The sequence below is a fragment of the Cryptomeria japonica genome, chromosome 11 (assembly GCF_030272615.1).
Source record: "Cryptomeria japonica chromosome 11, Sugi_1.0, whole genome shotgun sequence".
NCBI lineage: Eukaryota > Viridiplantae > Streptophyta > Pinopsida > Cupressales > Cupressaceae > Cryptomeria > Cryptomeria japonica.
In genome coordinates, this window is record NC_081415.1 from 59,359,800 (window position 1) to 59,373,689 (window position 13,890).

Below are 13,890 nucleotides of genomic sequence, written 5' to 3' on the forward strand. Positions count from 1 at the left end.
TTGGCCACCACCACGGAACCTTACAGAATTAAGGGGATTCTTCAGTTTATGCAGTTATTACAGGAGGTTTGTCGAAGGTTTTTCATAGCTTGGGGCACCCTTGACAGATCTTACCAAAAAGGGGGGATTCAGATGGACTGAGGAAACTCAACAGGTATTTGAGAAACTTAAAGAGGTAATGAGTTCTTGTCCGGTACTTGCTCTTCCAGATTTTAATCAGCCTTTTGTGTTGGAATGTGATGCTTCTGGTGATGGAATAGGGGCAGTTTTAATGCAAAACAAACATCCTATAGTTTATGAAAGTAGGAAACTTAATAAACTTGAGAAATTATATTCTATTTATGATAAAGAAATGTTGGCAATCATGCATGCATTGACAAAATTTAGACAGTATTTGGTTGGTAGCAGATTTGTGGTGAAAACTGACCATAACAGTCTGAGATATTTCTTGGGACAAAAAGATTTAAATGACAGGCAACAGAAGTGGATCAGCAAAATTCAAGCCTATGACTTTGAGATTGAATATGTAAAAGGTCAAAATAATGTTGTTGCTGATGCTTTATCTAGAAGGCCTGAAATCAATGCGTTATCGGTCGTAACAGCTGATTGGAAATCTTTATTGCTGGTCGAGCATTCAAAGGTTTCTTTTGCATGTGATTTGCTAGATGGTAATTTACAGGATGATAAATATAAAGTTGTTAATGATGTTATTTATTACAAGGGTAGGATTTATTTAACTCCAGGATCAAAGTTAAAAGAAAAAATTCTCCAATCTATGCATGATATACCTCTAGCAGGGCACCCCGGATACTTCAAAACATATCGTAAGATAAGAGAAAGGTTCACTTGGAAAGGCTTAAAAAACGATGTCCTCCGCTATGTCAAAGAATGCACCACCTGCCAGCAGAATAAAGCCGAACAAACACATCCTGTCGGTTTATTACAGCCACTACCTATACCAGATCAGAAATGGGAAAGTATATCCATGGATTTCATCACAGGTTTACCGAAGTCCCAAGGTAAAGATTGTATATTTGTTGTGGTTGATAGATTAACTAAATTTGCACACTTCTTTTCTATCACTACAGAATTTACAGCAGTTCAGATTGCAGAATTATTCTTCAGAGAGGTTTTCCGATTACATGGTTTACCAAAGACTATAATCAATGATAGAAATAGCAGATTTTTTATCATATTTTGGGGGGAAATTTTTAGATTGACAGGTACAGAGTTGAATCATAGCACCAGTTATCATCCGCAAACCGATGGACAGACGGAAATAGTAAACAAATGGATTGAAGGTTAGCTTCGTAATTATGTGGCCGGTCATCAGAAGGCTTGGGTTCGTTGGTTATATTTGGGTGAATATTGTTACAATACTACCTTTCATATGTCAATTGGTATGTCTTCTTTCAAAGCATTATATGGCTATGACGTACTTTCTTTTCTTGACCTTGCTTTTGAACAGAGCAATGTACCTAGAACTCGTGATTGGCTTCAAGAAAGTCAAGACATTTTGTCAGCTCTCAAGGAGAGTTTGCAATGTGCTCAGAATCAACAGAAAATCTATGCAGATAAAAAGCAAGTTGAATGCCATTTTGAAGTAGGTGATTTGGTATTCCTCGGGTTGCAACCTTATTGGCAATCTTCTCTCAAACGTAGTGGATCTGAAAAACTAAGGCCTCGGTTTTATGGTCCCTATCAAATAGTACGAAAGGTTGGTACAGTCGCGTATGAACTTGATTTGCCAGTAGATAGCAAAATACATAATGTATTTCATGTATCTTGTCTCAAAAAGGCTCTAGGACAGCATGTGTCAGTGTCCGAGGTTTTACCTCCTTTGAATGATGAAGGGAAGCTCAAAATGATACCAGAAGTAATTTTGCAAACATAGGACAGGCAACTGCGAAAAAGAACTATCCGGGAATATCTGATCAAATGGAAAAATCTGCCCCATGATGATGCCACTTGGGAAAATGAACGAGTTTTGGAGTTGCTTGAGGGCAAGCAACAAGAGGCAGGGGAGACTGTCATGTCCCCTAACAAATGATTGAATATTGTATTAAAATATTAATTATATTATATAAATCCTCCCATTCGTTTATATAAATAATTAATATTCACTTGCTTTATGATTAAAAGACATTTTCTTATATCTTTTGATTAGCACCGTAAATAGTGTCTAACTATTACGGGTTTTCTAACTACTTGATGCAATAAAAGGATGGATGGGAGCCGAGATGAGGATATACGGGAATTATATACTAAGTAATGTTTCAAATAAAGATGGATAATCTATGAGATATCCAGTATACAATTGTTTTCCTTTCGCTTGCCCACTGGCCTATTGGAACGAAGACTCAAGGAGCAGAGCGCAGTAAGAAGAGTTGATGAAATTGTTCATACACGCAGTAGCAGATAGGCGTCCAGGAGTTGGTAAAGAGACACGTTGTTCCCACCTTTTCCCGAACACTTCCGAAGTCATTCTTCGTATGCGAGAGAGCTCTGTCATCGGGCGAGGTTGCTAATGCAATTCGGGTTCACCTTGCGGAAGAGGAAGATCGGGTTACGGGCATTCTTCCGCGTTAACCGCGCAGCCAACAGAAAACTATTGGAGTTGCAAAGGGTGTAAGCAGTGGTATACCATAGTAGCACCAGACATGGGTGTTTTAGCAAGGGAGTGGTCAATGAATGAACCCGATATCGAGTTAATACTTGTGCCTCCGAGAACTTCAAAGAACGTAGTGCTGTGCACCATATACGCCATGGAGAAGCGTATTTCCATCAAACGGTGTGAGACAAACTGAGAAGAGACTCTGGTACATTGCAAAGTCCACGATTCTGCAAAGTAAGATGCAGAGTGCATTTCCGATAACAGCCAACCACATGATCTGCGAAGACGGCCATTAACAGGTGCACTGCGATTTCACTTGAGTGCTGTTTTAAAATTATCATGATTATTATGGTGTTGAATATTATTTAGAAATTATTGTGTGCACAAACATGAAAAGTAATTGGGGTCAGTACATAAGATATTCTCAAACCAGCAAGGTTCAAACCGCCAATTAAAACTACACAAACTGGGTATAAATATATATATAATTGCAGATAGATTTAATCAGGAATTTTGCAGTTATACAAACTGGGGATATATATTTAGTTACAGACAGATTTAATCAGGAATTTTACATAAAGTGATTACGACTGCTTCAAACTTGCACGAGATGGATACAATAATTCAAAAGAAATATGTATATCTGGTTACAGGAAGCTCTTCTACAAATTCAAAAGTTCAACAAGGTTTCATTGTCGACTTTGTAATTCTTATCCAATATTAATCTTTAATTTCATTTCTTAAGAAGACCTTAATTTATGTATTGGTCTTCACCGTTCAAATAAACTTACTGGGTTAAGCTCTCGATTTGTTCTTTGAAATATGACAATAATTTGTATCTAGGCTTTTCTGAATTGATAATTTTTAGCCATTTTAAATTTCTTCGATCATGAATAGTTGCATATATAGTTTTAAGATTTTACAAATACTTTCATTAATAATATAATGAAATACATTTTTTTGCAAGAAGACATAAATAGCCATGTACAAAAAAGCTTTTTTCTATCAAATGAGTATTCTATCAAAAAATTTAATTACTACAAGAGTATATAATTTTAGGTATCACCTATTCACATACACTTGTATATATGCTTGCACAGTTAAAATGTACAAAGCAACATTACCTTTTCTCGAGCTGAGGATATAATGTCAGAAGAAGCAACACTGCTGTCATTCTGGCTATCTAATATATAAACATTAAGGAGCTGTTTCTACAAGAATAAGGCATGGTATATAACATTTGCTTCAGATTTATTCTTACGAATACATTGTACATTACTCTAAGAAACATATATGTTTAATGTATTGCCATTACTCATGATAGCTATAATGAACTCAATATTAGGTACCAAATTTTTCCTTTAGGCTGGGTCTGAAAATTTTACCATAAAGTATAAAAAGGGAACAAGAAATGAAGCAAAACGCACTTCTTTTTATGGATCTCGTTGAAAAAGATAAAACCAAGTTCACATGCTTTTCATCAAACGTTTTGTGATAATGGTTACTAAGTAAAATATTCCAGAGGAGAGGCACAACAACTCAACTACAATACAAAGCAACTACCAACCTAAAAGCCATAAGGATAGGGTCAACAGCCTAACATTCATACATTGCAACTTCCACTAGAGCTAGCAACGTCAAAGGCATTGATCTAGAGAGACACACCAATTCCATTAAAGTATTATGTTATGTTCTTAAGAAGTGTAGGAAGTTGAACAAGCTAGAGGTATGAAGATAAAAAACTGTTGGAAATATTGCCATTGATGTCAAAGGCATATGGAGGACAATGTCATTGATGTCAAAGGAAAGATATTGATGTCAAAGGAGGAAAACCGTCATAGGCCAAAGGCCATAAAATGTTTCATCAAAAGGATAGCAAAGTTGGCCAACTTCATGTTATGTATGACAGTGCTCTAATTATAATTCCTCTGCAAAAATGGCCAACCTCATTGTAAGATTTGGCTATGGAGACAGTCACCCAAGATCTAGAGGCCTAATAGAAACCACAATGAAATAAGAAGATCGATATGACAAGAATAAATTGTATTCCCATCAATAGTGCAAATAAAATGAATGAGATTACAAAGGAGACCCCTTGGTTATATAGACCAAGATAAACATAAGATTGCATAAGATTGTGACATATGTCATAATATTATGACTTGAGACATAAAGTGATAACTTATCCACTTAAGGTGGAAAATTGATTATTATACGCTTAAAGTGGAAAGTATACTATCAACATCGTGAAGGACTTACACATCATTATCCACACTTCAAGAAAGGAATTTCAAGTTCAAGAAGAAGGATGCAAGATAGTTCCAAAGGAGGCATCAAGGAAGGAATACCTCAACAAAGATGCTAAAGGCAAAAGAATGTTTGAAATAGAAAAATAAAAGAGCCGATCATTATATGGAACGACTTTACCTTAACAAGGCAGCAATTAAATTCATATTTAAATGGTGACCAATCCTCATAAAGGTGGCCAACCTTCATATGGCATTGTGGGTTTAAACTTATGTTTAAAACAGTCCAAAAAGATGTGATGCAGTTGTGTGTAAAGGGTATTAACAATAAAAGAGGATTTAAACTAAGGCTGACTTCTTCCTTAAGATGCTAAAGGCAGAAGAATGTTTAAAATAGAAAAATAAAAGAGCCGATCATTATATGGAACGACTTTACCTTAACAAGGCAGCAATTAAATTCATGTTTAAATGATGACCAATCCTCATAAAGGTGGCCGACCTTCATATGGAATTGTGGGTTTAAACTTTTGTTTAAAACAGTCCAAAAAGATGGGATGCAGTTGTGTGTAAAGGGTATTAACAATAAAAGAGGATTTAAACTAAGGCTGACTTCTTCCTCAAGTGCTTATGTTTAAGAAAATATTAGTATATAAAGGATGCCTCCCTTGGAGAAGGTATGTCCACAGTGAAGAGTGGTGTCTCTGAAAAGGAAATCACATTCCTTCAAGAGGATTATGAAGTTATAAAAGAAGTTTGTGATTGGTGGTAAAGATGCCAAGTGTTGAGTGACAAAGATAGATCATATACATCAGCAGAGATATATTAAACAGATTCGAAAGAGATATATGAAGATCTAAAAAGGTATATGCATATTTAAAAGAGACATATGCAGATCTAAAAGAGGTATATGTGAATTTGAAGGAGATATAGGCAGATCTAAAAAGGTATATAGTATACAGATTCAAAAGAGATATATGCAGAACTATACGCAGATTTGAAGGAGGTATATGCAGACTTGAAAGAGATTGCATTAAATTTGTGGAAGAGGATATGTATAATCAGATTTTATGAAGGCATAGAAAGAGATTGACATCCATTGAAGAAGACATATTTTGAGAACACTCACTCATTTGGAAGTTGGTGCTTCCCAAAAAAAGAGATTGGTGTCTCTTGCAAAGTTGGTGCTCAATTGTGAGGATTGGTGTCTCCAGTGGGTTGGTGCCTAAATATCATTTAAGAGGGGATTGGTGTCTCTTGAGGGTTGGTGCCTACAAAGCTTGTAAAGAGAATTTTATATAAGCAATATTTTGTTGTGATTTTCTCCCAAAAGGGTTTCCCCGTCAATCTTGTGTTCTTGTGTTGCATAATTGTTAGATCTTGTGTGATTGATATTGTTATGGTTGTTAGGTTTTGAAAAAATAAAAGCTTGTCTTCTACTGAAAGACATCATCTTCAAAATTTTGATCTTGTGTTTCTCATTTGGTCTTGGTGATCTTCTAGCTCATTCAGAAACATTATCTGTAAATGCTTGAATCATTGGCTCCTCCAAATGATCCTTTCCTCTTGGCTCTTCTTTGGAAACTGCTTCATCGTGATCATATCTTCAACCTTTTCATCTTTCGACTCGTTTTGGTGTCACTCATCCTTGGAAGATGCAATGACAAATTCTGATTTGGAACCTGCTTTCCCAAATTTGGAACTTGGATTACTTTGGGAACCATTGCAAGTTCGGAGCTAGGAAACACTTTGAGAGCATGGCCATGAAACTTCGAACCTTGGAGAGATTCGGGAACCAACCCACAAACTCGGTGATAGGAAACAAATTAGGAACTAACACAAACTCGGTGTCAAGAAAACTTTTAGGATTATCATGCTTTGAAATGCAGAAAACTCTTCAAACTCAGACTTAGGAAGAATTTTGGGAATTCCACAAAGGTCTCCCTACTCCGAATTTCTGTCCCAAGCTTATAAACTCGGGGTTAGGAATGTTTTTAGGAACTCGGGACTAGGAACATTCTTAGGATAATCTCATTTTGTTTCCTACGTCCGAATTTCAGTACAAATTAGATTCTTCCAAGCAAAACCCGGGGTTAGGAATATTTTTAGGATTAATGGTTATTCCTGATTTTGATGCAAATACCGAAAATTGGGGGTGTTGTGGTCCAAAGTTCAATGATAGGAAGGTTTTCAGGATTAGGGGCCTATTTCTGATTTGTGTTCAAACACCAAATTTGAGGGAGAGAAACTTAAGGTGCAAAATTCGATGATAGGAAGACTTATAAGATTAAGTCTTCACTTCAGATTTTAGTGCCACCACCGATTTTGTCTTTGAAACTTGGACATAGCCAAAATTTTGGGAATTCCTAATACCAAGTTTGGGAGGTGAAGTTTGACCTTAATATGTTGAAATTTCAGGTTAGGGATTAGATTGAGATTTTCCCAAAATTTCTCCTATCTCCGAGTTTGTTCTTGTATGATTTTATTTCTTCTCCATCCCTATGCACTTCCACTTTCCAAACTCTTGTTTGAAGTGAGGTTTGATCTTTGAGTTCCTTTGTCAACTCCATTCATATCTTTCACTTGATTCTAATGCTGCTAAAAGAACTTTGGATTGAAGGGAGCATGGCATTGGTCTTTTGCCCATTCCACAATAGGTTGGGGGGTTTGACCTTGGTTTAAACCTGAATCCCTGATTCCCTCCCTACTTATCACAACACAACAAGCCTCCTATGCTCCTTATCGCACCTAAGTGATTGTATGATGTATTTTGATCTAACCTCTCTCATTCTAGCAATATTTGCAAGACAGAGCTCTTGAAAAACTCCAACAAGACAATCAAAACAAAGGGGGCCCCTGTCGAAGACAGGATGTGTGTGCAAGGCACAACCCTCTTGTCATCTAAGAAATCTGATTACAATAAGGGGGTTTGGGAGTGGAGACCAGAATCAAGAACTTAGACAACTAATTTTATCACTATCATAATATCATTGATCAATGATGAAATATCATACTATCCGTATCAAAGATTCAAATGAAATTATTAGAAATTTTGAACCTCTCCCAAAGTTTTCACTAGACCAGGGAAGAGGAAGATGAAAAAAGTTGTAATATGCAATTTATGAATTATGTTGAAACATGATGATGTTCAAAGGCAATTATCATAGATTCATAATAGTTGTCAGATAACTATTATATCAGGATTCCACATGAGGATGTGATTTTGTACTCAATTTGCATTCCAAATCAATCAAAATAGAAAACACTTTTGTAATCATTTGACACGTCTTGTCATTGAATTTTGCAAAAAAATGTGTTTCTATTGAAATTAAAGCAAATTTTAAGTTGCCAAGTCCAAGTTTTCCAACTATGGTTAAGAATATTCATTTTGTTGGATAAGGAGGAAGCCACATCTATGAAGCGAATTAGGAAACTAACAATTTTTTCCCCACCAACAACTGAATGGCTTCTTCCACATATTATTGCATCATTGCATTAAATCAGGAAATTTAAAGGCATAGAGCTTATGAATATTCTGATTTTCAGCTACCACAATTCAGATCTGAGAATTTATAATTGCTCCTAGTGTTTACATCCATTGTTCATGCTAACATCAGCCAGTGATCTGCTCTAACACTTGAGTATTTTTGGCATGTGAGGGTTACCAAAGTTCATACCAGCCATTAATGGTTTGGATCTGTTGTTTCGTGGTTGAATATTTGATGTATGTGGGTATTCTAAAATAATTATGTTGCTGATTAGCATTAATTTCAATTGGGTTTGGCATCTACGCTTTCATATTTTTCATCATTTCAACTTGCACATGTTAAGAAAATTGCATATTTCCTAAGGTTGTTCGATTGGGGACATTACACAATTGTAGGCTTCAGCATCTTCCCAGTAGAAGCAAACAACTAAAAATTTCACATGTCAAATAAGAAAGAAAATAATTAGCTAGATCACACAAGATTAAGTAATAGCAGCAAAGACAAATAAGAAGCAAAGGATACGAGGATTCCCATAAATATTAGTAGTAAGATCGCTTGCAATGGCCTGCATTTGTGACTCTGAGTACAAGGTTGCCCCAGCATGGTCTAGGTAGATTGCCTCTGGTAAGGATAGCCATCCAAAAATAATAATTAGTAAAGATAATAAAATAGATTTACTGGTCTTTACACCACTAAGCCCAAGATCCTATAAAAATCATAGATTTATAAAAATGAAAAGATTAACTAAAGCAATTAATTATAAATTGAATATTACTTAATTTTCATTGTGTCCAAGGCCTATGAAAATAAATAAAATTACAAAATTATAAAATAAGGTACAGCAGAAAAACAATTAACCCTAATTTTAAAATGTATAAGCTTCAGTGTTTACCAAATATTACAGTTCATAAAATCTAAAGTACTAAGCTACAGAAGTACATAGCATGTTTATAGTAAATAGTTAAGTAGGGAATGTATACTTAATAACTATAGTAACTGATGACTTTAGCAGAAGAAAAAAAAGCATTGGACATATGATGTGCCTAATGTTTTACTCTATAGAAATAAAAAACTAAAAGATGCTACCCAACAATCCAAATTGTTCTCACAATGAACATACGATGACCACGTTTCCAAGTTTTGAACACAATGAGAATAAAAGTGTGTCAGCATATCATTCCAATGGCACATTGTTTGAAAGTACATACAATTGAGAAGAGAAAGGAAGATTTTGGAGGGATTTCAGTTCTTGTTTCATAATATTTGCTAGCCTTACCACGTTTCATGCTGGTTGTACAAGCTTGGAGAGAGGCAATTGAGATTTTGGAGGACATCTAGGGTTTTGAAGGGAATGTTTGCTGATTGTGTTCACCCACTTGAGCATTTGAAGACTGCAATTTGGGACAGATTTATTTTTTATTGGAAGAGTGGCATCCCATTTTGTGACTAGTTTGCTGCTTCAAAAATTTGTATTTTCAGATCTGTGTAAATGGGTGTATCTTAAAAATCATATTTATTTGGTATTTTCATATGGTTATTCATGATATTAAAGTTATATTACTGTCCAAAATTTTGAAATCAAATCTGAAAATATTTCTAGTTGTGGGTACTTTGGATATTGTGATTTGAAGCATTATTTTCTTTAAAATTATTGCTGCAAATAGTCTATTTATCTATTTCTGTATCCAAAGACAAACTCAAATCAGAAAATACAAACCAAAAAAAAGAAAGGATGTATATTACAACGAATATTAGAAGAGTTATGATGACTTTTAGGGACTGTACCTGTTGTATCAGTGCCCATATAAGACCTGTATAAGTCTGATTTCCATTATAGACTGATATATACTCCTTTCAGTAAGATTTGGTGAATGTTTGGGTATGATTTGAAGTGACGTTTCAGTCCTTATCCATGTTGGGTATGTTGGATAACACTTGGTGAAGATTCCTGAGTGTTGCTTGCTGTTCAGACCCTTTGCAGCACAATTTTCACTATATCTTATTAGAAAAATATCTTTATTATTTATTATTAATGTAACATAATAGAAACATAATGTACATATTAGGTAGTTTCTATTTTTCTTCAATTTACGATTAATTCTTAATAAAAACATCATCTTCATGAATGCTATATGTACACTTTCATTCTTTTAATAAAATCATTGCATTTTGAAAGATCCCTGATGGATCTTTTAAGCTGACAGGCTGTAATTTTTAATTATTTGTTTTAAAATAATTTCTTCCTGTTTATTAAATGATCTTTCAGAGAGAGACAGAAGTTGCAAAAAGGTTGTGTCTTTTGTTTTTGTTTGTATTTTTCCAGATATAGGTAAACAATGAATAACAACAACAGCAAATATGAAATAGGCTGGAAAATAATGTGCAATAATATAATATTCAGCCAATCCAGAATAGCTACAAATCGTACCAGGCAAAATACATAAATGATATGCCAGCAAAGTATCTACCAACCAAAATAATGTTGCCGACTGCAAGAAAGACCATCCACGCACAATGAAAAAAGATGGCTGATGAATGCCAATCAGCAACCCACGTGCCAGCTGGAAGGAGGCCGTACGGCTGCTGCAGTCACGTCCAGGCAGCCAAGGAACTCCCACGTGCCAAGCAATATACCCAACGTCCAAAGCCAAAGCTCTTCCAATGCTAAACTTGCACTCCAATCAAAGTCTGAAACCAAATGAAGCTGCTGAAACCTTCTATTGGGGTTTGTGTCCCAATATCCAAGCCCTGGGGTTTGCATCCCAGTTCTCCAGAAATCGCTCCTTAGAGCAAATTCACAAATGCCAAGCTTGAAGATGTAAAAAGATAATAAAAAATGAGCCAACATCTCCTTTTATCTCCCTCTCAAAGCTACTCGAACCCTAAAGGGAGAATATGCTTTTACCTTTATTAAATAATGGCATATTCTTAATTAAAAAGGCCTTTATGTATAGGAAAAACACCCCTTTCGTCAAATAACAAAACTCAAGGTGCCAGAAGGTCTCCGGATGATGAAAATAAGTTATAATAATTCATGACCTTTCCAACGAGCTATAACACATATGCCTGCCTGACCAGAAGAAGCCAAAATCCCCTTATTACTCCAATTAGCTATATAAATAGCTTTATTTAATTAATAAGACGCTAACTTAGGAAATATTAAAAATATATCCCAAATAGCCGTATAATGCTCATCTGACTCCACAAGTCTAAAACGGAGCCTGCCACCTGTTTGTGACTGTTGTCGGAAATCATGGATCCTCGAGCAATCTTGTCCCTAAAATCTAGGGATGCTCCTAGAAGCTAAGAAACATACCCAAATCTCTTGAAACTGAACCCAAGGAATAGTCTCATGGTAACCCAACCCTGGGTACTATCAAATCCTCCTAAATAGTAGGAATAGCCTCCACAAAAAAAGGAAATGCCTCCTAAAATTAAGGAACTGCTCCAAACTGGTCCACTACTGCCAGAATACCAAATCCCAAACACTGAATATCCTCACTGAGTCTCTATCCACCACTGTCAGCCTACAAGACCCCAAAATAAGCTGACTCACATGTCTCTGCTAGACAGAGCTAAAGCGGGGACATGACACATTTCATGAACATGGTATCACAGCTAGAACACATAAATTTGTCTAAAATCTTTCCAAAAATTTTGGAAGACATTTTTTTTTAAGTTTTTAGTAAGACGAATTTTTGGTCGTTTTTCTAAAGGATCGTTTTTGTTTAAAACCTACAAAGGATTTTTTCTGCAGATCGGTGCATGTTTCAGTGTTCTTTTTCAACCCGTGTTTTCGTGGGTTTGTTCGCAAATCGTGGTCATCTAATTTTCCCGTGGCCTATATTCGACACGTTTTTCTTTCTGCCACCATTTTCCGACACATTTTTTTGCAACAAGATTTCTGCTTGCGGGAGGGATTTTGCCCAACATATCTTGCATCAATGGCTCTTGTGGCGATTTCTGTAGACTTCTTTCCGCACGATTTTGTGTTTTTTTAACACACAAGTCTCTGCAACCTTTCGTGACAGCTCTACAACCTTTCGCGATGGCGACAACTGTGCAAAAAGATTTTCTTCTCTGCCTGCACCCTTTCTGAGACGAATTTCAAGCATTTCTGTGTATTTCGACGTGATTTTTCTCATTTTTTTTGTTTTGACGGTCTAGGGTTTTTCGGATCATTGATGCAAACTATTATTTCAACAGTTTTCTGCCAAAATCACCTCTACATTTTGACCTAGGGTTCTAATTTTTTGTTGGCTAGGGTTTTTATAAAATCCTCACATTTTTTTGTCAGAATAAATTTTAACCTACCAATTCTTTGTGGGTTTTTACAAAGATTAATAGGTCTTCGTCGGAATTTTTTGGGTTTGTCAGAATTCTTACCTTGGGATTTGTGCTATATGTACTTCGTTCAGTCTCGAAGTTTGTATCTAAATCTGCCTCAGTTTTTGCATTGGGATTTGTGCCTCGAGTTATGTGCCCTTCAAAAATCAATTTTTTGCCTCTTCTATAATTCTCGTTTTTTGTGCCTCGAAAAACGTGTAAGATGGCATCTTTGACCAACATAATGTTGGAACGCAGTCAACAATTTAATAGCAAAAATTACAACACATGGAAGTAGAGGATGATGACAATCTTTGAATATCGTCGCCTCGATGATCTCGTTCTAGGAAAAGAGAATCGTCCTACCGTAGCTGGACAAGATTAGGATAAGTTTGACGAGCACAATTGTAATGTCCCCTACTTGGTTCAAGACAGTTTCAACCGTAATTAATCGATTTCCAATATATTTATAACTTAACTAAATCGGTTAATAGACAAAACTATCTTTAACATGAATCAAATCTGGGATGTTCTATCGTTTCTTTAGTCTATCAAGTACTTGCTATCTTACCATACTAAATAATTAATCTTATTCTGATCCAATTTATAAATCCTTTACGTATTTATTAATTACTAATTATATGAATTATTACTAATTTTTAAAGGTATTATATTAATTATAATTATTATATTAATATTTATTATTATCAATATCTATATTTACAATCCTTATATTATTCCTTACTCTGATTTGAATATATACATAAATAAATAAAGTAATATTACCAATTATTTATGTATTAGCTGGTATCAGACCTATGATCTTGCCATCCTGTAGGGTAAGATTGAATCAATGAATTATTCTAGTCAATAAACAGAGGCAAATACCATGACCGATAAGCAACGAGGGTTCCATCTCGTAAGATGAATTTAAAATATATTATTATCAGCCAAATAGATATTGAATGGGTATGACTTCAGAGTAATTCAAATTAGAATAGTGGATAACTAGGCATATCCATGTGGCATTTAAAATACTTAATATATATATCAGAGAAACGGGACTCGCCCGGACTCGCCTAAACTTGGCGAGTCCGAGTCCGAGTCATGCTCGTCGAGTCTCTGGGGCTCGGACTTGGACTCGCTCGAGTCTGGCGAGCAAACTCGCCAGACTCGCCGAGTTGGCGAGTTTGGCTCAAACTCGCCAAACTCGGCGAGT

At 35.5% G+C, this 13,890-nt stretch overlaps 1 protein-coding gene across 2 annotated transcripts in view; it reads right to left on the bottom strand.

Annotated features, from left to right (window-relative positions):
- LOC131051356 (molybdenum cofactor sulfurase) overlaps nucleotides 1-13,890 on the bottom strand; it is a 385,620-nt gene that overhangs the window by 341,306 nt on the left and 30,424 nt on the right. Inside the window, exons 2-3 of one of the 2 annotated variants that reach the window (XM_057985836.2) lie at nucleotides 8,868-8,966; nucleotides 3,739-3,797 (exon numbers count right to left, since the gene is read on the bottom strand). In XM_057985836.2, the coding sequence (XP_057841819.2) occupies nucleotides 3,739-3,797; nucleotides 8,868-8,966 (158 nt within the window). Of the gene's footprint in view, nucleotides 1-3,738; nucleotides 3,798-8,867; nucleotides 8,967-13,890 lie in introns of those variants that run through there. The other variant, XM_057985837.2, reaches the window with a different exon arrangement.